Genomic DNA, 27719 nt, shown 5'->3' with positions numbered 1-27719 from the left:
CTCATCTTAACTTTGATGACTCATATCAATTTGATAGCAGCCTATCATTAAATCCTTTACAGTAAGTATACATGTATTATGTATGTCTAGAATAAACTTATTACTTTGTAACAGTAATTAAAGTAACAGTCTATTAAAGCAAAATCTTTACAGTTACAGTAATGTCTGTAATAAATAAATACAAATAGCAATCCACATGCGCTTATAAATGCTTGATTAAATAATGCACCGATATTGGCGTTTCTTTGATGTTCATTAAATCTGGAGTCCAACCAGGCGTGTCATTTAAACCAGGTCAAGGTCGTGTTACTTAAGATGTCTACTTCTTCACTCCTTCCTTCTAACCATGACATCAACACTGATTGGATGTTTCAACTAAGAAGAAACAATATTCAAGGGTCACAATTAAAAGCTGCCTATCGAAGATTAAATTTAAGATCTGATTTTTTTTAAAGCGTACAATGACGGGTAACTTTGTTTTTTAAAATGATGCACTATCTCTTAGGTCTAAATGTCAACACAATTTTGTAAAAAAACTTTTCATGTTATGGTTTTAATGTTGTTTTTAGAATTTCCAAACTGTCCTGTTACTGGTTGCAACGAGTTTCTACACTCTATCTCCTATGCCCCTTCTTTCCTAGTGCTATCAGAGCATGGAAAAGGGTTTCCTGAGCTAGCCAGGAACACCAGTGACTTGACAGAATTTAAGTCATTGGATAACATGCATGACTAGATGAATGACGCGTAGGACGTAATCATCTTCTTTTTTTGAACTAATGTCTGTATTATATAAAATAAGATACCTACGACTATTCCATATATTTAAAACATTCTCTGGCCTTCAAAGACAAATCAAATAAAAAAAAAACGTTTTTAAAAATTGCTTTTGCAGTTTGTTTTAAATAGAGCGCCTACTTGATCTATCTTTTGTAATCGCTTTATTATTTATTTGCCATTTTTTTAATCAATTTTTTTATCGTTTTAAGTTATATTCAAGAGATCGATTTATTACCTAAAACGTCTCATAGTGAGTAGTTTTAGACAACAAACCACAGAGTGAAGAAAGGATTATTTTCTTTTTTCTTTCCAATCAAGTTACTTTTAAAACTAGGCCACGCAACTCTAACATTTTAAAGTCTCATTACTTTAATCAGAACATGAAAATATACACACAAGCACACACACACACTAACACACGTCTACTCACTCTAACAGATACCTTTGACTTTGAATGTCACAAAATGAAGCGCTTGTAATAAGGAAGTGAATTGTTCTACTCATCCTTCATTTGAAACCCTAAGACAATATTCTGTACAGATGATGTTTGACTAGAGAGACCGAGTGTAACAATCAAACTTAAAACATCAACCTAAATACGTGTACTGTGTGATGTCTGATTGGTTTGTTTTGACTAGAACGGAGATAGTTGTTCCTAGTAATACAGGCAGTAGCCTGGAAATGTATGAACTAAATATATGATGAAGTGTATTTGGGCCTCACTTTCATAATCCCAAAGAAAGTTAAAAGGGTGAAAAAAAGAAGTTTATAATTCTATGGAACAAAGTTTGGACATTTGTGTTTATCTCGTATTTTTGATAGCTCATCGGTTTGTTGCTAATCCTATCTGTAAGTAGTGGATCAATGTTCATTAAGTTCTTAAAATAATACTGACCCAATTAATTATACAATTAATTTAAATTGCACTTGTTATTTCCTGTAGATTTTTAACCTATTATGAATCTCCTTAAGACCTTATTTGTAGTTTTTTCCTGCTTTATGAAAAAGCGGGTAGTTATTCTAATACACATTTCGACAACCGTCGCCACATTGGTTGACCAGTAGACATTGTTCTCATCGCTTGCTCCAGAATCAGCAGACTCTCAGATAATCTGCTTGGACTTTTGCTCTTTTGAACGTTCAAGCTGTCAGAGTCTTCCTATGTGAAAAACTGGTGGCCTTAATGACTGGCCACAGAGACAGGTGACCTTTACACCATCTGCCCCATGGATCGCCAAGTCTAAAAGGGCAACTTTACTTTTTTTTTTTACTTTTAGAGTCTCAAAAGACAGAGGCTAATCATTCCTCTAGTTTCTCTTTTTCAAAATCATAATAATCATAATAATGGCAATATCTACGATTCCGAAGATTTAGGAAGAGTGCACTGCTTCACATGACTAAACTTTACGTCTTATGGCTGGCAGGGGGCTACTGATATTAGGTTTGGTCTCTGTATCTCTAAATCATAAACGTTGGCCTACTATAAAATATTGTTCTCGAAAAAAATGGTAAATATAAATTTGAATAAAAAAAAAAGTAGATAGTGGCGCCACGTAACGTTTGCTTGATATAAATGTTTTTTTTTTTTTGTTGTTGTCAAACTAGCCACCTGCTCCACTTCACAGTGGCAATGCCCCAACGGTAAATGTATTCACCAGGACCTCAGGTGTAACGGCGACTACAACTGCGAAGATAGAAGTGACGAGCGCAACTGCAGTAAGTGTGAGATTGAATCCCAGACTGAGAGAGAAATGTTGGGGTAGGATTGGATTTTAGTTTGTGCAGAACGAAATGAGGACAGTTTTGGAGGCTTCTTACTAGCTGACTTCATTATTTGCTTACTACTTTATGAACTTACCAATACTTTCCTATTTGATGAATACTTTATTTACTCACAGATCCTATCACGTTCCCTCACATACTTTCTCACCCATTCCTATTCTTTCATATCATTTAACGTTTTCTACATTCTCTTATATGCTTTTAATTTCTCAGATTCTCTTCCATTCTTTTATTTTTTCAGATTCTCTTCCATGCTTTAATTTTCACAGATTCTCTTCCATGCTTTTAATTTCTCAGATTCTCTTCCATGCTTTAATTTTCTCAGATTCTCTTCCATGCTTTAATTTTCTCAGATTCTCTTCCATGCTTTAATTTTCTCAGATTCTCTTCCATGCTTTAATTTTCTCAGATTCTCTTCCATGCTTTAATTTCTCAGATTCTCTTCCATGCTTTAATTTTCTCAGATTCTCTTCCATGCTTTAATTTTCTCAGATTCTCTTCCATGCTTTAATTTCTCAGATTCTCTTCCATTCTTTTATTTTCTCAGATTCTCTTCCATGCTTTTATTTTCTTTTAGATTCTCTTATATGCTTCATTTTCTTTTAGATTCTCTTATATGATTTTATTTTCTCAGATTCTCTTACATTTTATATTTTACTTCTGTATAGCAGCGAGAAGTTTCATTTCGGTTTCTCTATTGTACCTGAGAAAGGGTGTGGATCACTTGCACATTTATAAAAAGAGATGCGATCAAAGTTTAGTTGTGTTTCTATGGCGTTGATTAAAACTTTTTATTATTATTTTTGTTGTTGTTGATGTTTTACATGTTTCGGATGTTCCTTCCAATCTAAACTGATTACATCCCAGAATAAAGCCTCTCTTAGAGCTCGGAGTATGGAGGTGGGCTGGGTTCGAAACTCTCAAGACGACTTACTACAAGATTTAGGAACCACCAACATAATGAGATCGCTGATCAGTTAAAGTTATGACATGGAAACTTAAAAAAGTCCTATCAGTTTATGTGCCTGAAGTCTTAAAGAGATGTGATCTGAATATCACATTATAAATGTTAGGGGCAGTAACTGTGTTTTGTTCTTTGTATTGGTGATTTTATGTTAATTATCTACCTTTAACACAGACTAACTGAACTTTTAAAGTCGATGCTGTATCTTGTAACATTTAATTATAATGATTTGCACACATTGTAAAGTATCAGCTCTATAGTTATTTCTATCCATTGAATGCTTATATACACTGGTGAAGTTTAAATGAAGAATGCAAGGAGTCAGGAAATAAAACTGCAATGAAAGAATTTTGTTTTCTTATGTTTAGAGGCTTTTTTGTTGCGTCTTTATCAACGACTTGCTGGTATAAAGTATAACTAAAAGTTGGCCGTCATCCTAATGGTATAAAGTATAACTAAAAGTTTGCCGTCATCCTAATGGTATAAAGTATAACTAAAAGTTTGCCGTCATTCTAATAGTATAAAGTATAACTAAAAGTTTGCCGTCATCCTAATAGTATAAAGTATAACTAAAAGTTTGCCGTCATCCTAATAGTATAAAGTATAACTAAAAGTTTGCCGTCATCCTAATAGTATAACGTATAACTAAAAGTTGGCACAAAAAAGTATGACGTATAACAGTAGTTACCACCATAAGTCATTTCCACTTCAGAGACTTTCCATTATGATGGTAAAACTTGTAAACAGACATCTTTGTGGTGTATCCGGCGTACAGACTGAAGGACGTGTTGATTAGCGATTACAACAAAAAAGATAATCATGGAGACTGTTAAGCATTGCAAAATCACATTTTCTTTTCAAAGCTTTTACCTTGGTAGCTTGATTATAGTTGGCAACATTAAAGGTCAGTTAAGCGTCCTTGACATTGTAAAGTTTATCGTTGACATAGAGGGTCTGAAGGCAAGAGAGATTCAAAACAATTTATTTTAGATCAAATCCTTTCGGCTTTCAAAGTTTCGACATATTTTATTAACTGCTTACTGACTTTTATATGATAACATAACTTTGAATGTATTTATATTTCTGATTACATGTGTATGCTCACGCGATGCCTGGTCATGTGACAGAGGCACGTGTATATCTGGGAGGTACCGGTGTGATGGGATGGTCTCCTGTGACGACTACAGTGACGAGGCAAGGTGTGGTAAGTAATGGCATAAGTGACACGTGACTGGAGAAGCTTAATCATTGAAAGCAGGCATAGGCAAACTAGGTGTCAGGGTTCATTTATATGCTTGGTTTGATTTGGCTCCTAGGGGTTTACTTACAATTATTTATTATTAATAAACTTCAACTCAATGAATAACAATAATACTTTCCATGAAATAACAATGATACTTTAATACTTTAATAATATCGAATAGAGTACAAATAATGGACAATAAATATAAATATTAATAAACAACCACCAGTCCAGGAAGCGACTATCCAACCTTCCTGGACCGGAAACAAGACCTCACTAACTAACACACTCTCTCGCACATTCAACGAAGGCTAAATCATTCAGTTCAAAACACGTGCAAGACTATTCACATTCATAACCTGGGAGTACTTAAACAAGGGGATATCACTATCATACCAACATATCAAAGTAACATATCCATTCTCTCCATACCTCCCCCTGACACTAGGCAGCCGCCTAGCCCTAGGGACTCCGAATGTAGGGGTTTTGCACAGGAAGAAAAAAAATTAAAGAAAAACTTGGGGAACATGGATCGAACATGGATCGAATCAAAACATAGCACAATTTTATGGCACTACAATGATTCAACGTTTATTTACGACGAATGTTTAGATCTACTTGTTAAACAACATATGCTAGAAGACCATTTTGTTTTTCTTTCTTTTTTGGTGAATTGTCGAAACGATAACTGTATTCTTGAAATCACGAATCGTCCATAAAGCACATTCATGCTATCAGTTCAATATGACTGTAACTTAACTTTTGGATTTCGATATAATTACAGGGAAGGTTTTTAATTCATTGCGTATTTTTCTAAATTATTTGTTTTTCTATTTCACTTGGGGCCACCTTATTCACTTCGCTTAGGGCCTCCAAATACATATTGCCGATCCTTTTGAAAGTGTACAAAACAGATAACTCCTTCAACTATCACTTCGATTGTTGAACCGTTGGGGCACCACACATACTGCCCTCTTTTTTAATTCTTCTCGGACATTCGCCTTGACTTGGATATCTTTCAATGACAGGTCAGTCCATTCATTGACGTGGTTATCCCATTGTTTTCTCTGTCTGTCTTTTCTTTTTGTTGCCTAGTACTGTTCCCTGAAGACCTCGTGAGATGGTCCTAGGGAACAGGGGACGTACAAGCAACAAGGTTTCAGACATCTCCCCATCTCCCTCCCCTGTGTCCCCCTTGAGCTGTACCTTCCACTTCTCCCTTTGTATTTTATTAAGTCCAATTTACACAATATTTATAGAACATATTTGCTATAGTGTTGACGGCTTTTAGAGTAATACCATTAGATGTTTCAAAAGTATAATCTTACTACAGTGATATAGGTATTCGAACTTTACCTTGGATTTTAATTTTCATTGATAATTGTAACTAAATAGTACAAGCTTTTTTAATCATTTGTAATTTTTTAAGTAATTATTTTCAAAATCATTTATACAAGTTTATGTTAATTATAATCGTCATGTAGGTCTTTGAATTTTAAATACTTGCAGTACAATATCTTTTTTTCCCCCTATCGACCAGTAAACTGTTCGTCCTATGCCTGGCAATGTAAGAATGGTGACTGCATCACGTTACCGTACAGATGTGATGGGTTCAGTCACTGCACAGACAGTAGTGACGAAAGGAACTGCTGTAAGTAATGTCCACAGAACGACGTCGCTGCTTCTTATGTTGTGTTGTAAATGTTACGCGATGCACCTCATTAACTATTCCTATTTTTTTTTCAAATACCCATTTACTATGTTCAGTTAATAAATTCAAGTGTGTGTGTGTGTGTGTGGGGGGTGCGAGGGGTACTCAGCATTAGAAAAATTATAAAAGAAGTACACATAGGTCAAACATTTGGTAAACACTGGCCTACTGAAACAAAGATAACAATCTTAAAATTACACGCTCCACAATAGTATGAGACACTGCAAAGTCATATATTACAAAATTAATCACATAACATTCCATAAGGCAATCTAACGTATGATTCAGGAATAACTAATAAAACATTCTTAAGTTACAGGCTGCAGGCCAACACATGGCCAATTTTAGTCATTTTAAAGTCTAGGCTTCAGGCCAAAACATGGCCAGGCTAAGCCATTCTAGGGACTAGGCTTCAGGCCAACTCATGGCCAATTTGAGCAGAAATAAGGATTAGTTTCGCAACCTGGTTTTTGCGACCTTGGTAGACAGATTGAGACAAAAATGGTCGTCGTGCCTTTATGTGCCCCCACCGTTTCCCCTGCACTACCATACTTAACAACGAGTTATAAGGATATGCTTTTTTTTTAAATTTATATTCCTTACACTAGCGGATCCAGAACTTTGGAGTGGGGGGGGCGATTTTTTTCCAAACCCTAACCCTAACGCCCAGTAAACCCTAACCCTACGCATAAACGTGCATACAGTGCGCGCGCGCGCACACACACACACACACACACGCACACATACACACACACACACACACACACACATATATATATATAAATATGAAAATAAAAAAAAGCAGCATTTCTCAACTTTCGGCGAAAAACAAAACAACTGGGGCAGCGCTATAAGGTTCTCTGGTGAAGTTCGGGGCGAAGCCCCGACGCCATAAGCGTTTTCTTGCTTTTTTCACTGCAGAAACGCATTCTCCTGACAAGTACAGCTCATTATTCATCAATGGAGATCGGGGCGAAGCCCCGACCCCATAAGCGTTTTCTTGCTTTTTTGACTGCAGATACGCATTCTCCTGACAAGTACAGCTCATTCTTCACAATGTAGTTCGGGGCGTAGCCCCGACGCCAAAAGCGTTTTCTTGCTTTTTTCACTGCAGAAACGCATTCTCCTGACAAGTACAGCTCATTATTCATCAATGGAGTACGGGGCGAAGCCCCGACGCCAAAAGCGTTTTCTTGCATTCTTCCTTGCAGAAACGCATTCTCCTGACATCTACAACTCATTACCCATAAATGAAGTTCGGGGCGAAGCCCCGACGCCAAAAGCGTTTTCTTGCATTCTTCACTGCAGAAACGCATTCTCCTGACATCTACAACTCATTTCCCATAAATGAAGTTCGGGGCGAAGCCCCGACGCCAAAAGCGTTTTCTTGCATTCTTCTCTGCAGAAACGCATTCTCCTGACCTGAAGCTCATTATTCATACTATTTAAAACGACCTTTCGAATAATGTTATACTTGAAAAATATTCTAATATGAATTTATAGTCCCTGAATACATTGCAAATAAAACCGATTTGTTCCTTGAAAAGATAGGATATGACACGTATTTATATTTTTGCTTTGAGGATCGCCGCCGAAAAAAAACTTATTCGATAAATAGTATTCAAGATCACTCTAGTATAAATTGTGAGTTATAGTCCCAAATTTATTTAGCTAGAAAAATATCAGATTGAGCAAAGGTTGGTAAAAGGTGACTATGAAAACGTTATTTGAGTTTACAACTCATCTCAATCATGACTCTTATACTGAAAATTTTCGTTTGAATTCTAACTTTTCCAATGCAAAGTCTTTCTTAAAATACTTATGATAACTTCATGTGAAATTACAAAAACTCTGTCTGGAAATGGGAATGGCGGTAGAGTGAAAACGATTAATCCTCGCTCCTTTACTAATTTCTGCTAAAGATTGCATTCGGCATTAAAGAATATGGGTGGGGCGACTCGATATAAGAATTTAATTTATAGTTTATATAAATATATTAGTGACATATTTTTTTAATTTTGTAATTTCTTAACTATAATACAAAAAGAAAAAGTATTGATTTGTCCGATGGGGGAAATGCGATTGCATGTATCGCCCCTCCCACCTAGTACAACCCTTTTTCATTTAAATTTAGGCTACTAATGATACAATTTGAGATTAGAGTGTGGTACGACATATTTACAATGGGTCACATATCAATACGTAGTTTATATTATATAGATATTCAACTAATTTTATTCACAAACTATGATTCTCCACAAAAATAGGACCGCCCCCCCAGCACTCAGAGAGCTAGAGTGGGGAGGGCAGTACATGCAATCGCCCCCCCCTCACCCCACCGAATCGGCCAAAATACCAGAAAGGGAGCGACATAATATAAAATTTATATATTAATTCAACTAATTTTGTTCACAAACTATGATTTCTCCATAAAAACGGACCGCCCCCCCACTCAAAGGGTTTAGGTGGGAAGGGCAGAAGAGGTATTCGTCCCCCCCCCCCCCAACCAATCGGCAAACAGGGAACGACATAATATAAAAATCGGTTAAAATATCAATAACAAGTTACAGGGATATAGATATTTAATTGATTTGTTAGCAGGCTGTGATTTCTACCAATAAATTGGACCGCCCCCCCCACTCGAAAGTGTAGGGGGGGGCGGAATTGATACCATCGCCCCCTCCCGACTCCACCAAATCGGCCAACATACTAGAGGGGGGGGGCGAAATAATCTAAAAATATGTTGAAATATAAGTAATTAGTATATATTTTTAACATAAGTAATAAATTCGCATACAAATTGTGTGAATCCTATACTAAAGTTCGTCCGCCGCCCCCCCCTGGGGGGGGGGGTCGGCCGAGTGGTGGGGGGGGCGATCGCCCCTACCGCACCCCCCCCCCCTGGATCCGCCAGTGATTCCTTATAACTCTGTTCTGTATTGCGATAATAAAAGCCCTCTGTTTCCGGGTTCAAATCTTGGTAAAGACTTGGATTTTTTTTGAGGATCTTTAGGGCGCATCTAAGTCCACCCAGTTCTAATAGGTACCTGACATTAGTAAATAAAGGCGGGTTGGTTGTAGTGCTGGTCACATGACACCATAATTAACTGTGGGTCACAGAAACAGATGACCTTTACATCATCTGTCTGTCTGGTAGAACATTTTGTACACGTTCTTTCTCCCAGTTCCCATTTACGGATCAAGCTGACACTTTGCATAATTATTCATTGGCCCTAACAAAATATGAATCATTAAAAAAATAACCAGTTAATTAATTAGTGGTAATTAATTAACTTTGTTTTGATATAGGAAAAGAGAAATAAATCTAACATGTTTTTAATATATGGCTGCAAATGTGCAGTTCTTTTCCTAATATACGCCCTTTAAAAAATATTGACTTTTGATTGTTTTGTTTTTCTAACAGCTGTCTGCGCTGTATATTCCTGGCGATGTGCTAATGGTCAGTGTATTCGAGAAGGCTATCGCTGTGATGGCTTGAGTGACTGTGACGATAGCTCAGACGAGACAAACTGCAGTACGTTGTACATCCAGTGACTTTAAACAGTAGAGATATAAATACATTCTGTTCACATATATACATTGTCGCCTTATTAGCCGTCTACTAGATTTTTAGTGTCGCATGATAAGATTTGTTTTGAAATTTCCTAATCTATATTGTGTTTATATTTATTCAATCTTAAATAATAACGACAAGAAAGATAACTAAATACACATTTCACCGCTTGCCATTCAAGAACTTTAGTTCATAGTTCTAGAAAAAATATTATACGCACAATCATTTTACTGAAACAAAAAGTATTAGTGAATATGCTCAGTACGGGATAAGTGTAGGTCCTGTGTAGAATTACTATAGCAGGAATGTGGCAGTACCGCCATCTGACAAATATTGTATTTAATATCATTATTTTTTTTTTTAAAGTATACATTTCAAAATGTTAAGGCCCCCTAAAGCCAGTCGTGAATCAGGCCCTGACTCTGCTCCTAACGCTACCTTACCCTGCTCCCTTAGACCCAATAAAGACTCATATGTTGCTAAATCGTAATATGTAAACATTACGACAAGATTATATAGCACACTTGTAAGGTGACTATGGAAAAAAATGAATAAGTAGACAATTCTAATGTCGACCAAAGAAATGCTTTATTATTTGTGATTGATATTGTATGACAAATGTAATCGATCAAGGAGAAATTATGGTAGAAGTGTTTAAAGGGAAAATCCGAACTAAGATATACAAAAATGTCGTTGTCTAGGATGGTTTTCGCTTCTGCAATATTTTAATTTTTTTAATTTTAAATTGTTAATGTGAGAAATTTAATTCTGTCAGTACACTTATCTGAGTGATTTATTTCTGATTCTTCAAGACTCACAAACTGTAAATTTTACACTCCTTCTATGCTGGTGGGTAGATTATTAGATTTAGTGCCATCAACACAGACTGTCACAGTTATAATACTTACAACAGCTTATCCTCTCCTTACAGCTGTATCAACTGATAACAAATGCAGATGCAAGAAAGGCAAATGTACTGACATCAACTATAAATGCGATGGAGTCAACGATTGTAAAGACAGAAGAGATGAAGGAAACTGCGGTACATTTTGGTTTAAGTTTTGGCAACACTATGGAACAGGTTTAAAAAAAAACGCTTTGATTGACAACATTTGATGCTTGGCAAATAATTGACCAATAATTAATACAACCTGGTTTTATTGCTTGATTATTAACGGTTTAAACCAATTTGTTTACTGGCTTTCATTCTTATTGTAACTCAATTTATAATTTATGGTGACTCTGTAACAGGGATGGTTTCCGGTGGGATCAAAAAGCATACTTCTATATCATATGATATGCAGGATATCAAATAGTCGCCGTGACGCTAAAATCAGGGTTATTCTGAACAAACGTCAGATCCGTATGGCAAAAAAACAAACAAACAGAAAACAAAAGAAGTTACACTAACCAAGCTGTGGTACATTCAGATATCAATCGAATCATAGTTGACACAGAGTTTTTATTTGGTATATTTCTTGAAAGAAAAGAAGATGACCAGTTCTATTTGTGCTATACATTTGTAGTTTTTATCACACAAATCTTTGCTTTTGGCATCGTTTTTTTTTAAAACTCTTTTTTAATTTCCCTTTTTACATGTAAGTACGGTGTAGTCTTGCAATTTTTTATTTTTTTTTTTAAATATGTTTTTAAAAATATTCTCGATTTAGTCAAATGTTCCAGAAATGCCTGGCCATGTGCCAGTGGAAGGTGCATCAGTGAAGGCAAGCGATGTGACTGTCTCATCGATTGTATTGATGGCAGTGATGAGATGAACTGTAGTAAGTAGATCTACAGTAGAATAAACATATTTTGTTTATTGTTTTATTTGCATTAACAGAGACCTTGGTCTCTTGTTCATCTGGACCAGAGGAATTTTATTGTTCAGTTCATTTATGAGAGAACTTCTAAAAGTCAAAGTCAAATTAGATCTATTATAGTTCGATTTAACTGGCATAAAAGAGAGCACCTGACGGACGATCGAATGAGACAGGTGGAGATCAATTACGAAGGCCGCGGGGTACATATTTGAAACAAAAAAGATATCTACTGCCGAAGACGGATTTAGACAACGAAAAGAGAACCTAAGCCGATCACGGCCATAAACTGGTTAGGTCTGCGATGAACGTAGCAAAATTTGTAGAGCACAGCTAGGATTGCGTAGCCACGTGAAATAATACACTCTATTTAATCTACGGACTCAAAAGAAACAAGATTACAAAGAGAGTTTGTGTTACACAAACTCAGAGGCGGCCCCCGTCGAAGTCGGATCCCTGTCAGATCTGCATATTCGCAAATAATATTCAAGAGGTGATTTAATTTTGATGTAAAATGTTTTACACGTTTCGGATGTTCCTTCAGAGTTGAAGATAATTACTTCCTAGTCCAAACCTCCCGCAGGACGACGGGGGATGGGAGCGGGCAGGGTTTGAACCCTGGGCCATCCATAAATCTGAACGACAGTCCAGCGCGCAAACCGCACGACCAGGCAGCCATCCGATGGTCAAAAGTAATAATGTTTCAAAGATTCATTTGCCGTAAATTTAAATTTAATAAAAAAATAGTAGATTAGTTTTAGTATATTAAAACATTACAATATTGATCAAAACGTTTGGAAATGAAAATCTACACTTTTTTTTTACACTTTAAGTTTAGAAATTGAAATTCTACATCTTAATCTAGTCTATTTTAGTCTAAACTAGATCTAGAAATTCTAGATCTAGACTCTAAACTAATTTTAATTAGAATATAAATCCAGATCTAGAAATACTGTAATAAAAATCTAGATCTAGTTTAAAAAATCTAGATTAGATCTAAATCAAGATATCATTCCTTTTTTAAACGCGAGTCACATAACGAGGCTTAATAAACATTACTATACCGAGTTCTTTTTTCATTTCATTTGAAGAATTAATTCCATATAACGTCAGAGGGAAAAAAAACACTACGTCACACGGCCTAGCTAGACTAAAAATCGCATTCATCGATACGAGCCTTTTATCGAGTGTTCATAGACATTGGTGCACCGAGTGCGTTCTTTTAGCATTTCATTTAAAGAATTCATTCCATATGACGTCAAAGGAAAAAAAAACACTACGTCACAAGGCCTAGCTAGACTAAAAATCACCTTTATCAACACGAGCCATTTCTCGAGTGTTCATAGACTTTGGTGCACCGAGTGCGTTCTTTAAGCATTTCATTTAAAGAATTCATTCCATATGACGTCAAAGGAAAAAAAACACTACGTCACACTGCCTAGCTAGAATAAAAATCGCCTTCATCATTACGAGCCTTTTATCGAGTGTTCATAGACATTGGTGCACCGAGTGCGTTCTTTTAGCATTTCATTTAAAGAATTCATTCCATATGACGTCAAAGGAAAAAAAAACACTACGTCACAAGGCCTAGCTAGACTAAAAATCACCTTTATCAACACGAGCCATTTCTCGAGTGTTCATAGACATTGGTGCACCGAGTGCGTTCTTTTAGCATTTCATTTAAAGAATTCATTCCATGTGACGCCAAAGGAAAAAAAAACACTACGTCACACGGCTTAGTTAGACTAAAATATGTTTTCATTAATACAAGCAATTTTTTCGAAGGTTAATAGACATTGGTGCACCGAGTGCGTTCTTTTAACATTACATTTAAAGAGTCCATTCATATGACGTCAAAGAAAAAAAATTCCATTACCTCACAATAGGCTAGTACCGGTACCATAAAAAAAAATGTCTTTATTTACACGAGATATTTAACGAGGGTTCATAGAAATTGGTGCACTGAGTTCTAATAGATATTATTTAAAAAGGATCAAAGCCGCATTGTTTTTGCGTTTTGTCTGTCAGTCGGTCTGTCCGTTATCTTGATATAAAAAAAACAACTAAAAGTTATTAAAAATTGATTAACCTTTATTTTACGTTTCAAAACATCGCAATAATTTTTAGGTATGAACACAATTGAAAAGTTTATATAATAGATTGTTCCGGATGTTTGTATAAATAGTAAAAGAAAAAGAGAATTTCAGATAAATGTAATACCGTTAATTAAATTTTTTGGATGGTCTCGTATAAAAATTAGATGTACTACAGCCACGTGGAGAGATTTTCATACCTTACTTTGGTGTTTGGATTCTGTTTTCCTTAAAAATCGGAACATAATATTAACGATAATTAGATTTTTTAATGTTTTAGGTAGAAAGTTAAATGTACTGTAAGAGAGTAGTGAGTTAAAATATTTTTCATAAAAATCCGTAAAAACATTATTTCGTAAATGAGAAGATTATTTGTTTATTAATTAGAAGAGGGAGTTAAAACAATTATTTGGCGTTAGTAGATTTTTAAATAAATTCGGAAATTTCTGGCGACGATTTGTAAGAAACAAAATCCGGAACTTTCTTTATCGATTACAAAACTTCTATGTTATGTTTTACAAGAAAATTAAATGTCTAAAAAGTAATTTTCAGTAATCAATTCTAGTAAATTACTTTTTTTAAAAGCCTTATGCGATTTCAAACAATCATTAGGCATAATTCATGTTTTATAAAACAACTAGACATATGTTACCCGCGACCCGCGAGTCTTTATTTGCGCATTACTGTTGATATAGTCACTGAGAGTGTTTTGTAAACAATTAAACGAAATAATAATGTAATAAGTAAAGCGAATGTGTCAATGTAAAAATAGTGTGAATGAAGCTATCAAATCAAAATAGCTAATAGGCTTAATTAAATCCATTTTTTTTTCAAATTAAAACATTTGCTTGTAGGCCTACATATATTTGATTGAAATTTGAGATGAATAGACTAAATTTTGTATGTTCATGTGTATAAAGTATAAAGTAGATCTTGAGGTAGACATAGATCTAAATCTACACTAATCTAGAGTTCTGTGCTGCGCATGCGTGAACTTTTTTTCATGAATGAATATAGGCCTATCTCAACACGGCTACGCAGCTTTAGCGAACAGCGAACGAATGTATTAAAAATGCTTTAGAAAAACAAATTTGAATGTTAATTTGATTAAAATATCAAATGAATGGACAATAATTAGTATGTTTATGTGTTAAAGCATAAAACTATCTTTGCGAAAAGAAGTTTTATCATCTTAGAGTTCAATAAGAGTTTTAGACCTAGGCCTAGGAATAGACTCAGTAGAGAGATGTGTTAATGTGTAACCATTTGGTAATGTCTAATGAAAGAATGTTCGCCAGGAAATCTGTAGATATCAGGAACTAATTTATGTAAAAAACCCCTTGAATAATATAGTGGATTGGATTTATATGTATGTTAAACTTAGCTAATGATCCTTTCACGTTATTTCTCTTTCGCTACGAAAATAAAATTAGGTTTGCGAAAATGGGTTTACCCGAAGTCGATACATTCTTATCTATTAAAAACGAAAAGAGCGATAGCTTTGTTAAATGAATGGGATTATAAAGTGAACAATTAAACGAAATAATTTTTAGTACGCGATTCATGAATGAATATAGATCTAGGCCTATCTAAACTCGGCTTCGCAGCTTTCGTAGGAGAATGTAGCTTTAGAAAACCAAATTTGAATGTTTATTTGATCAAAATATGAAATGAATGGACTTTAATTAATATGTTTATGTGTTAAAGTATAAAACTATCTGTGCGAAGAGAAGTTTTATCATCTTAGAGTTGAATTAGAGTTTTAGATCTAGGGATGGGATTATAAAGTAAACAATTAAACGAATTAATATTTAGTACGCGATTCATTACGGAATTGTCTAATGAAAGAATGTTCGTCAGGAAATCTGTAATCACAGATATAAGGAACTAATTAATGTAAAAAATGCTTTTGAAACACAAAATTGAAGGTTAATTTTATTATATAATGAAATCAATGGATCTTCTTTTGTATTTTCATGTGTCAAAGTAAAAAACTATCTGCGCAAAGTGTATTTCTTAAAATTAGATCTAGGTCTAAATCCTTTCTATCTTTTCTCATGTCAACATTGTAGACATGGCCTAGATCCATAAAATACTATAGCTGTAATAGAGTCGGATAACTTTATTTTTTTTGAGGGTCTTAAGTTTGTTTTAGGGCTACATTACATACACTACGGTCTAAGTTGGTACCCAAGGAACATTCCTGCCTAGTTTTATCAAGATTGGTCAAGCGGTTTTGATGTCTATAAGTAACATACATACATACATACATACATACATACTCCACACATTCTACTTTATAATATAGATATCTGGAACATTTTTACACTTAATGAAATATAAGTCAGCATAGAGATTATGATTTAGCATTAATATGATATTTACATAAAAAACGGAACAACATATTATTGATAATGTGTTTTTGCAACGTTTAAGCATGGAAATTGAATGTAATATAAGTTAGAAGAGCAAACAAACATTTGTTGGCGTTGATTAGTTTTGCACAAAAAAATCCGGAACAATCGATTTTAGATACTTAAAACTATTGAGATGTTATGGGAGGAACATTAAAGGGTAAATCAGATTTTCAATAGCTTTTAGAGTTCTAGTTTTTTAAATCTAATCGTGACGGACAGACCGACCAACAGACAAAACGCACAAAAATAAGCTTCTTTTATTCGGATGGGGGCACTAAACAAAAAATAAATAAAATCTGATTTTTAAAAAAAGTTTAAGGAATTGGTTTAGCACCTGATCATGTTGCGACGTTACGCTACTGCACGAAAATCGCTGCATAAAAAGTCCATTTAAAAAAATGTGCGTGATATTTACATACAAAGTGCATTATTAGCCTTTATAAACAAACAGAAATGTTTTCTTTTAATTTTAGCAGCTAGTTGACCAGAAAAAACATCTTTAACTATTATTTGTATTTGTTGTAAACATTTCCTGTACATTTTCAAAATATATTTGACTTAGTGATACTGAAAATACACAAAATCGTCCATCTTTGTTAGCATATTGTAACATTGCCTCCCTTACATTTACGTAATTGTTTTAGAATTGGTGTATTTTTATGAAAAAATCGCTTGCATAATTAATTTTATAAATTAAACGGTTTGCTTTTAGAAAACCAAAAACTAGCCGTTGCACCTAAACTTTTCAAGCTGGATTTAATGATGAAATAATATTTTTCATATCTCTTCTAGTTTTGAGTGTGACAGACGGACAGACGGACAGACGGACATTTTGCACAAACCTAATAGCGGCTTTTTCCCCTTATGGGGGCCGCTAAAAAGACTTTTTATTGTGCAGTCATCAAAACAAGAGAGAGAGAGAGAGATTAACATTTGTTTGCACATACAGAGACACACACACATTTGATGTTGAAAACATATAATATTGTTGTAACCCTATTGGCGGCGCGATAGGATTAACTGTGTGAGATCAGCTGACATATGTGACACAGGCCAATAATACAGTTTAGCTGGCTATATCGAAGGGCAAGGGACAGTACTGTCTGATATGAACTTTGCACGTGAATATGGCCTGTGTTATGGTCATCTGATCATAAGGTTGCGTGGACCAGGGACAGAGCGTGTACGTCAGGAGTTCAAGACAGGACATCGAGGAAACCGGGACTGTTAGTTGGCAGTTTAGTACGGTGATGTACAGTGTAGCATTTTTAGTAGATGATTGTGTTGCCCATTGTCTAGTATTGGCTGTTATCTATTTATTCACTCATTATTAAAGTGCCAGATTATTTGGAACTCTTGTTGTCAAGTTCTTGATGTGTTGATGTGCTGTTGTGTTTAGCAGTGTTTACAGAAGGCCTGATAGAGAAGATCGTAACAATATTATAATGACCGGGTAAGACTAAGACTTCTTTATTGATCCTTATTGACTTTTTTTCTCATATAAAGACAGCACAACAGAAACATACACATAAACAGAACAGAGACAACATAAAGAGTTCATTCAGCGACTACACTCAGGCATCTTGGTCCTTTCCATGTTTCCTTATCAACGAGTGGCGTCGATATAGTCTGACCGAGTAAGGTACGAACGAGTTTTTGTACCGCTCTGTTCTTGTTTTGATTGACAGCAGTCGCCCACTTCGCGACAATCTGACGTAGTTCTGATGGAGTGGGTGGCCGTTGTCTTCCAAGATTCTTTTTTTATTCTTAGACATTTTTGTTCAAAAAAGTTAAAGCTATTGAATTTGAATAGAAAAAAAAGTCGCTGGTCTTCCCATAAAAGCTTGTTATCAATGATGACTCCTAGATATTTATATGCCTTCACTTGTTCTATAGATGTAGTGTTTATCTGCATAGTGTAAGTTTGTTTATTCTTTCTGAAATCTATTATAAGTTCTTTAGTTTTTGTGACATTCAGTTCTATAAAGTTGTCAGTGCACCAGTTTGTAAACTCTTCTATCGAGCTTCGATACTTCGATACTGAGTTTCGTCTCCTGAAATAAGACCGACTATGGCAGTATCATCAGCGAATTTAATGAGTTTAACTGAGTCATAGATGCTTCTTATGTCATTAGTGTAAAGAGTGCACAGTACAGGAGAAAGTACACAACCTTGTGGAGCACCCCGTACATTGTGCTCGAGTTGACGATTTGGTGTTGTTGACCTTAACATACTGAGGACGTTGGGTTAAAAAGTTTAGAACCCATGCTTGTACGTAAGGGCTGACATTTAAGTTACTCAGTTTGTTTAGAAATCTACGAAGCGTGCTTATGTTTTGGGTGTATCGAGATGCTTATAAAGCTGGTCCAAAAGCAATAGAATTGTATCCTCAGTTGTAACAGATGTAACCCATATTAGACATATTGCTGTATTTTTTCAGCACACTGCTCTCCTTCTGCCTGGACATGTGACAATGGTAAATGTATCCTGATGATGTACCGGTGCAATGGTCTCGATACTTGTGGCGACTCGAGTGATGAACTAAACTGCGGTCAGTAGTACTCAACTGTACAGCATTTTAGCTATTTTGTACTTTATATGCTATACCCTTTTCAGTTTAACTTTCTATAACCTGCGCTTTTTAACTAGGAAGAATAATGGGTTGTAGAAGCTAGGAGAATGAATTTCTGAAGTTCAGGAACACACAAAATCGCAAATGTAACTTTTTTTTTCTTCTATGGAAGTTGATTCACAAGCAGAAGCTAGAGAAGCACCTCGTTAAGATTGTATGCTTTCTTTTCAAATGTCTTCACTTCAGAATAATACTTCTAACATAAACAATAAAATGATTATCGCAGCATGTAACAGCATTCCAAGCCATAACACAGCAATACAACATGTAATCACAATAATGCGATGATCAAAACTACAAATTAAACTAACGATATGAAATCATAAGACAATCCGAGGGGTTATGTAGATACTTGTCAACAAATGAATATGTTATGGTACAATCAGCTATTGATTCAACCTAGACCAAGCGTTATAGAAGGCCTGAACACTGACCTGCAACGTCACAACCTATGTGCAGTATAGACCAATAGCTCGTTGCCACCTCAAAGGTCTGTTTACTAGCTTTTATTCTAATTGTAACTCATAATTTATGGTAACTCTGTAACAGGAATAGATTCTAGCTATAGGTCTAATCTGCCCAAAAGTTCTGACGTTGCAGGTCAGTGTTCAGGCCTATGACGATTGGTCTCGATTCAGCTAAAATTCGCTTTGCTTTGGTTTCAGACATGTGTTTTCATGGTGCATGGCGGTGTGCTAATGGGAAGTGCATACTGAACAAATACCGCTGTGATGGACACAACTTTTGTGGCGACAACAGCGATGAGTGGAACTGTGATCAACCCACCGTGGAGAAAAGAACTAAACCGTCCACGTCTTTACAAGCCAATGAGACACACCTTGTTACGACATCATTTCTGTTTGGTATATTTTGTTGACTAAGATCATGTTTTAATAACTCTTTTGAATTAAAAACAAACTCTTTCATTAAATATGTTCTTAAAACTTGCTTTTTTAGCGGCCCCCGAAAGGGGAAAAGACGCTATTAGTTTTGTGTGAAATGTCTGTCCCGTCTGTCCGTCTGACCGTCTGACCGTCTGTCCGTCTGACCGTCTGTCCGTCTGTCCGTCTGTCCGTCCGTCCCGTTTAGATCTCGTAAACTAAAAAAGATATTGAAAATCGGACATCACAATATTTTAGACCATTCAAAGTTCTGATGCAACGGCTACTTTTTTTTCCCTGAAAGCGAAAAATCTATTTTTTAAAATCAGTTATGCAAGTATTTTTTTTAAAGAGAAAAAGCTAATTAGTATGCATTGAAAGTTAGAACTAATTTAAAACGAATAGTAATCTTATAAACTTCATTTTCCTGAACCTTTTGTTTTATTGCGGAATTTTAAAACTTTTTGAGGATTTGAATAAGAGATTGAGCCTTTTCTAAAAATTAGATCAATTATAAGACATTATTTAGGCCAGGGGAGGCGCGGTGGCTGAGCGGTAAAGCGCTTGGCTTCAAAACCTGGGGTCCCGGGTTCGAATCCTGGTGAAGACTGGGATTTTTAACTTTTGGAATCTTTGGGCGCCTCTGAGTCCACTCAGCTCTAATGGGTACCTGACATTAGTTGGGGAAAAGTAAAGGCGGTTGGTCGTTGTGCTTGCTACATGACACCCTCGTTAACCGTAGGCCACAAAAACAGATGAACTTTACATCATCTGTCCTATAGACCACAAGGTCTGAAAGAGGAACTAGTTAGGCCAGGTTCACATCTAACTTTACATTCACTTTCACCTATCCTTTGATGTGGTGGACCGTTGGGGCACTACACAAGATCTGTTAACCTTCTTTCTCCATTCTTATCTCTCATTTGTCTTTAATATAATTTCATTCGGATGTTCTTTCTGAAAATATTGATGCCTGCCTGGGTGGACCACTTCGGGTGCCGATTTCGAGTTTGTGTTTCCACACAAACTGTCTTTTGTAACCTTGTTTTTCTAGAGTTGGAGATACAGAGTATGTGGAGTGCTAGCTTCATTCATGATTGTGTTTTTTTTAATGGTTGGGAGGGGAATATTTATTTATTTGTTTCTTTGCTTTTTATTTCAATATTATCAGTTTTAAAAACTTGTTGAAGATTTGGCAACACTTCTGGTTAATTATCATCCACATCAAACTCCATGAGAGTGAAGGCCTTAGAGAGGCTCAGATCCTCTCTTGCAAACGCCCTGGACAGAAACTCTGCTGTTTTGCGTAATGTACTTGTGGCTTCCCAGAATTGTCGAGACAGAAATCAGCAAGGCTTGGGCATTCGAAAAGTAAATAAAAAGTCTTCCTCTTCCTCACCGCAGCAGGGACATTGAATCAAAATTTGACATGAACCGTGAGAAATATGAGCAAACGGGATATTTTACTGCCCCACACTATGCAATAGGGGGCGCGGTGGCTGAGGGTTAAGCGCTAGGCTTCCGAACATGGGGTCCTGGGTTCGAATCTTGGCGAAGACTGCGATTTTGAATTTCGGTATTTTTAGGGCGCCCCTGAGTCCACACAACTCTAATGGGTACCTAACTTTAGTTGGGGAAAGTAAAGGCGGTTTGTCGTTGTGCTTGCCACATGACACTCTCGTTAACCGTAGGCCACAGAAACAGATGACCTTAACATCATCTGCCCTATAGATCGCAAGGTCTGAAAGGGAAACTTTACATTACTTTTTACACTATGCTAGAAGAGCTTGTTAAGACCTGGCACCACGGGGAGACGCGGTCAGAACGCCTCTTGGACTTCCAGACTCTTATTAGGACTTGTACCAGCATTCAAAGCAAATTTTTGTATTTCTGTCGTTTGCATTGTTGCTAGAGCACTAACTTCTTGTTACTAACACTTCAGATTGTATTCTATTTATTCAGAAACTGTTGTTCCGGTTAGAAACGCAGAAATCTATCTCTACATTGTTGGAGCAGTGGTCTGCGTATTGATCTTAATATTGGTGACTGTAGTAGCAGTCCATCTAAAATTTCAAAAAAGAGGTTAGTATTAATTTATATCAATAGACTACTTCAGCCATAACTATGTTCTGCTAGAGGCTGGTGTTGACAGTATAGAAGCACTTCTTACCATCTACTACTGCGCTGGGTTGGATTCCTATATCACATGGTGCAAATAGCAATCTTTTTTGGCGAGCCTAAAGGAGGACGATGTAAGATAGGTGCTACCAGAAGCGCTATGAAGATCAATTCATGCGCCATTTTGCCCTCATTGGAATGGAGGAATGCAGCTGGCATTCTGTGAAAGAGACTGCTGGAGAGCTCTCACGAAGTCACTCTCATGAGTCACTCTTTTGAAACCAATAGCAGGGACATAGCCGAGGATAGGCGCAGACGAAATTAAAAATTAAACTTCAATCGACACCCTCATTTGATGGGGCCAACTATAGGTCGCAACCGGGTTAGCGTGGTCATGAGAAATAATACACTCATTCCATAATCTTCGGACTCGTAGACAATGCCTTACTATTATAACAATCAACGTTTGCTAAGTCCTAGACATGCTTTTTGGACTATGTTGAAAGGCGATGCACTCGTGACATAAAAAGATTTAAACGCACACGAACGTAGCTAAAGCACCTCATACGGTCCAATCAAGCGCAAGAGTTTCTTTAATTTAATATAACAAGAGAGTAAACCCCATATGTGGAAAAATTAAGTTCTGAATTGGCTGATTAGCAAAGAAAATTCCGAATGTTTTCCAATGTCCTCACCTAGCAGCCTTGTTCTTCTTGAAAGTACTCCCTTGTAGACGTTTCCTTTCCTCTTGCTCAACCATGGAACTATACTAACCTTCTACACGTAGGCAGGGAGATGATGATGCCTATACCATTAGCTACTTATCCCGGATTTTTCCAGATTGGTTCATATAGTCACTGCACAACCACTTTTCTGCTTCAAAGGACTACGCGAACTGCGAACTTCCAATAGAGAAAAGGTTTAACATTAGGCTACGAAGAGAATAAAACAAAAACAACAAGCATCGTTTCTCATTTCATCACAATATATCTGATTTTGTCTTTATTTCTCTGTCTGTCTCTCTCTGTATATATATCTTGCATACGTGATTGAGGTATATATGTGAATATGAAATCGATAAAACAAAATGCATGACGCTGTATTGATACACACTCTTGCAAACAATTCATTCTATGTGTTGAACAACAATAAGCACTGGTGACCCAAAGGTGAAAATGTCTGGGATAAGTGTCTAAAAGCAGATTTTCCATCTATTCTTCATTTCAATTGTTTTAAACATATATATATAATATAGTAATCTATATAATCTGTCACCGACAATGCGTGACTCTGCTTTCCCCTCTTTTTCTCTACCCTTATTAGCCAATAAATCTTTCTCTAGCTCTTCACCATTCGCTCAATACTTAATCATTTTTCTTTTTTTTTCAAATTCTCAATAAAATTGGTTACAGCTCAGATGTAAGTAAGATTCTTCTTATTATTATTTAAGTAATTTCTTTTAGTTTATAATTAACATTTTTTTTAAAATATCGATTTGAACAACATTATAATGTATCTTTTACCTGACCTATAGACAAATACATTCTGGTCAAGCAAGCACCAGTGCAGGTAAGCTATTTTGTGGTATAAAGGCTAATGAAAAAGTCATACATTTATTTAATATCATTCGGTGGAGGAACAATTGTAGATATAATTGTATGACGTATTAGGGAATCAATGAAAGGTAATGATAGAATTTGAAAGGATAAAAGACACAAAGATTTTTTTATCTATTAATTCAGTTTAAAAAACAATTTATTCAGCGTTAAAATGACAATTTATGTTGTGTAAACATTATGACCAGCTAAGACAGTAAATCAAATATATTCGCATATATGTCAGATTATAGGTCATTATTATTATTATTTGAATATTTATTTCTGTATTATGAGAAATTAACGATTCTAATCACAAGTTTAACACTGAATTTAAATGTAAAAAAAAACAACAACTTAGAATAATTAACAAAGTATGTCGAATGTAATTGGGTATTTGTTTTAAAAAATGCATTGTTACAATGTTAAATAAATCAAGAGAATGTCAATAAAGAAAATCTCAATTTTGACAGACTACATTAACGTCTATAATAATGATTACTCCTTGGACCACGAAGAACTAAGCAGACGACAGTACCAAGAACCTCAAGAAGACATTGAACAAGGTAATGAAAGCTCGTACAGTGGCATTGTTTGTTCCATCAGTGGCGGCGTTTGTTTACACGTTGGCATTATTTATTCAAACAGTGGCGTTGCCTATTTAATAAGAACGCTTGTTGGTTTTGACTGTTATGGTATTTCTCAAAGCTACTTTTGGTAGAATACTATCACCATTGTACTTTGTGATGAGAAATAGAGTCTCGACTAGATCTCTAGACTGGTCAGCGTCTGCGCTCTGATTAGTGAATACGGTTTTTCAAAAGAAATATTTCAGAGATATACGTTATACTTTGAGTAAAGAAGTAGAAGTTTGAAAATAATTCGATTGGTAATAGGAACAGCACTGCTGAAGGACGGTGTTAAATTACATTTTTAAAATCTATCCAATAAATGATTTCAAGATGATGTAGCGGTCAAACTACTGAACACCTTTCATTGTAGTTGTTGATAGTTTGTAGTTTATAGTTTCTGAAATTCTTTCTGAAAATATTGAGACCTTCCTTCTTTTTACCTGCCACAGCGGACCACTTCGGGGCCGATTTTGAGTTTGTGTATCCACACAAACTGATTTTGTAACCTTGTTTTAACTGGTCTTATACTGTTTAACCTCTGAGCCTTCTTGAAAATTTTTTTGTGTGCTTTTTTTTTCAATTATATAATTTTCATAGAAGACTTAGCTAACTTTAAATTAATCAGTGGGCAGTTTTGTTTTAAAGTTATGTTCTTATTGTTTCAGTCTATTTCGAAATTGAAAATGATTCCAGTACCAACAATTATATTGAGCCACTTGCAAGTGATGTCAATAGACAATGTGATGACCAAAACACTGAAGTAAAAGGTACCATAAGAAAGGCCTTATTTTTTAAAATTATTTTTTAACACGATATATTAAACTTTTGACATAGATGTTGATTCAACCGAAAGAGTTTCATACAATGTTTAGCCCAGATTGTTTGTGCTGAACGAGTCTTGTTTTTGTTTCTCTGTAAAATGTTTGACATGTTTCGAATGTTCCTACAGTGATGAAGATTATCTACTTCCTAGTCCAAACCTGCCCGCAGGACGACGGGGGGTGGCAGCGGGCAGGGTATGAACACGGTACCATCGAGACGACTAAACTACAGTCCTGCACGTATTCCGCACGGCCACTCAAGCCACCAAGTCTGAAGTGTTCGAGATAAATCCCTATTCTGAATGTTTGACATGGTCAAATATTTTATCCCGTGGCAAGGACGGGAAGTTGTCTCTTCACCTACCTCCCAGTTAGGATGTCCCCATTAACAAGGTGATCATTTATTCACACCTTTCTTTTGTGAGACACTCCTCCTTGGGCCAACGTCACATGTTTTCTCCTCCTATGCAACGGCAGGAGGCCGAGCCCGCGGGGGGAATCTCCTATAATGTACCGAAACTAACCGTCGGAGGACCATTACCACGCGTTTGATCTCCACTGGGGGACAGTGCTACGCATGGAGCTGGGGGTCAGCAAGCCTTTCTTCTATCCTCACCACGTGTACGTTCGCTAGAGCAGAACTGTGGTAGCCCACTCGTTCTTAGCCTTTCCCATTCCCCGGACTGACGTTTCCATGTAGGCGCCATGTTGAGGCGACGGGAACTGGAACTTTCAGCAAGACATCCTCGGTCTTATTCTACAAGTCTAAACGTTTTGACAGACAGATCAACGAACTCGTAAATAAGATATTGTATTTGAAAATGAAATGCTTGATTTAACTTTTTTTTTCTACTTTTCAGGTTATATTCAAATTTCGGATCATGATTACGCAGCGAAAAAACTAGATTCAAACAAAATCGGAAAGAATGGAACACTAAAAGCAAAGGGAGGTAACTATGTAGGATCACCCAGTGTGAAAGAAGCTGTAGCCACATAGAGCCTAGATCAGTTATGTCCAACCTTTATTTGGTCTAGAAGTCTTGAAGTTTTCCCACGCGCGTGTCACAGCCTGCGTCACACTTTTAAAATCATCGAGTCCAATTTCTTGGAGGGTTCATATTGTACCAGAATAAGGTTCGGAAATAGCCCGCTGTATCAATTGTGTATCACTGGTCAAGGTATAATTATATAAAGCATTGTACAATAATATAGATCGCGCTGTCTAACTGGTTAAGCGCCTGGCATTTGAACCTGGGATCCTATGTACGAATCTCGGTGAAGACATTTCAGGACTTTTAGGGCGCCCGTGAGTCCACCCAACTCGGGAATTCAGTTAACAACTTCTGTACAATAACTCATTATGCAGGAAGTACAATTAGACATTTGTTTTTGAAACCAGATTTGTGGTATCCTTGTTTGAACTTTGGTTTAAGTTGATCGTTTTTTTTTTATATTTCAATAAACTGCTACTTTATTAAAATGGATTTCTCTATGATTGGGATCTGAGCTACGCACCCAAGGGTTTAATACCCAGGCGAGTCGATTAGTATTCTAACAATCCGATCGGATTTAGGGAAAAATTGATTTAATTGTACACAATTTTCAGCATTTTTTTTATCCCCCTCTGTAAAAAGGGGTCGGGGGATCCACGGATTACATTTTAAGAACCACTGCATTAGATGCTTAGGATCTTAAGATAAGTATGTGCATTATTTAAATCATATTTAGACGAATTTTTTTTTCTGCTTTTCAGACAACCAACAATTATCTGAGTCTTACAGTTCCATACAAAAGTGTCCGGATGACCCTAGCAGTCTAACTCTGCTCAAAGTGACTGAAAATGCTTCCGGAAGTACTTATGACTTACTGGAAAGAAATGTCGAGAATCACATTTACGTGGTCACGTGCCCAGGAGATAGACAGGAAGAAACTTTAGTCAAAAATGTCTAGACTATGAAGTCTTTGTACAACATTAGCTTGGTTGTTCTCTAAGTCTTGTGTCAGAGTTGAAGGTCGGATGATGAGACAGGTCAAATTAAAAAAAAAATAAAGAAAAGATAGAAGTGGAAATGTTTTTAAGTAAACAAATTATTTCTGTTGAATTAGCCAAAGGAATCTTAAGATTGACTTTGGCGAATAGAAAAACTAAACTAGGCTTGAAGTCTGCCGCTCCCCCTTACTCTTTTCTCCCAATGACCTGTTCCTGTAGTAACGTAAATATTTTGATCAATAGCATATAGTGTAGTGGTGGAATCATGTAACACTAGGCTGCAGAGCCAAAGGGTTCAAATCTTGGTGATCTTAATTATGAAGTTATAAGCCTTATAAGTCTTATATCTTTAATGGCCACTTAACATCTGTTGAGTCAGTGTAACAACTTGTAGTAAGTAGCACAGCATATGGTGTGAATGAGAAATGGTGTGAATTTGGGTATTTGGGAGTCAAATGTATCGACATGAAGAGAGTTGAAACTATTATGGTTACCTTATTTGTACTAATATTCAAGTGTTTCTAAATCAGAACATGAGAGTGTTTATGTTTGAAGAGTCTTGTGTCATAACAAAACACTGACATACACACACACACAAACTCCATAACAAGAGGGTAACCGACTTATAGGACTTAAAAGACATGTAGGTATACCTTTTTTTTAAAAATTGCG

The 27719-nt window shown here is 36.0% G+C and overlaps 1 protein-coding gene and 1 long non-coding RNA gene across 4 annotated transcripts; both read left to right on the top strand.

The window, feature by feature from the left end:
* Positions 1-744: 744 nt before the first annotated feature.
* On the top strand, positions 745-22857 carry LOC106063261 (low-density lipoprotein receptor-related protein 4-like). 3 transcript variants are annotated; one of them, XM_056009243.1, is made up of 9 exons: positions 745-1626; positions 4651-4727; positions 6307-6417; positions 9902-10012; positions 10983-11132; positions 11722-11832; positions 18819-18929; positions 19676-19873; positions 21854-22857. In XM_056009243.1, exons 2-9 carry the CDS (start codon positions 4688-4690, stop codon positions 21976-21978), a joined length of 957 nt encoding a protein of 318 aa, XP_055865218.1. In that variant the 5' UTR covers positions 745-1626; positions 4651-4687; the 3' UTR covers positions 21979-22857. The 3 variants fall into 3 exon arrangements, with proteins under 3 accessions (XP_055865218.1, XP_055865217.1, XP_055865219.1); XM_056009242.1 differs by lacking the exon at positions 745-1626 and having other exon boundaries at positions 4363-4727; XM_056009244.1 differs by lacking the exon at positions 745-1626 and having other exon boundaries at positions 4364-4727; positions 10983-11093; positions 21854-22853.
* A 393-nt stretch (positions 22858-23250) lies between these two features.
* On the top strand, positions 23251-27195 carry LOC106078029 (uncharacterized). The gene is made up of 5 exons (XR_008774458.1): positions 23251-23578; positions 24078-24170; positions 24902-25003; positions 25918-26007; positions 26811-27195. It is a non-coding gene; the product is annotated as an uncharacterized LOC106078029 (long non-coding RNA).
* The last annotated feature ends 524 nt before the right edge of the window (positions 27196-27719 follow it).

Source organism: Biomphalaria glabrata, chromosome 13 (genome assembly GCF_947242115.1).
Source record: "Biomphalaria glabrata chromosome 13, xgBioGlab47.1, whole genome shotgun sequence".
Classification (NCBI taxonomy): domain Eukaryota; kingdom Metazoa; phylum Mollusca; class Gastropoda; family Planorbidae; genus Biomphalaria; species Biomphalaria glabrata.
The sequence above is the reverse complement of the archived record's forward strand: the minus strand, read 5'-3'. Positions and strand labels throughout refer to the sequence as shown.

What these genes read in the sequence shown, in the direction of transcription:
- LOC106063261 (XM_056009243.1), top strand. Translation starts at nt 4,688, where the DNA reads ATGGTCTCCTGTGACGACTACAGTGACGAGGCAAGGTGTG. An exon ending in CAGTGACGAGGCAAGGTGTG is followed by an intron (nt 4,728 to 6,306) that starts GTAAGTAATGGC and finishes CCTATCGACCAG; the next exon opens with TAAACTGTTCGTCCTATGCC. An exon ending in GAGTGATGAACTAAACTGCG is followed by an intron (nt 18,930 to 19,675) that starts GTCAGTAGTACT and finishes CTTTGGTTTCAG; the next exon opens with ACATGTGTTTTCATGGTGCA.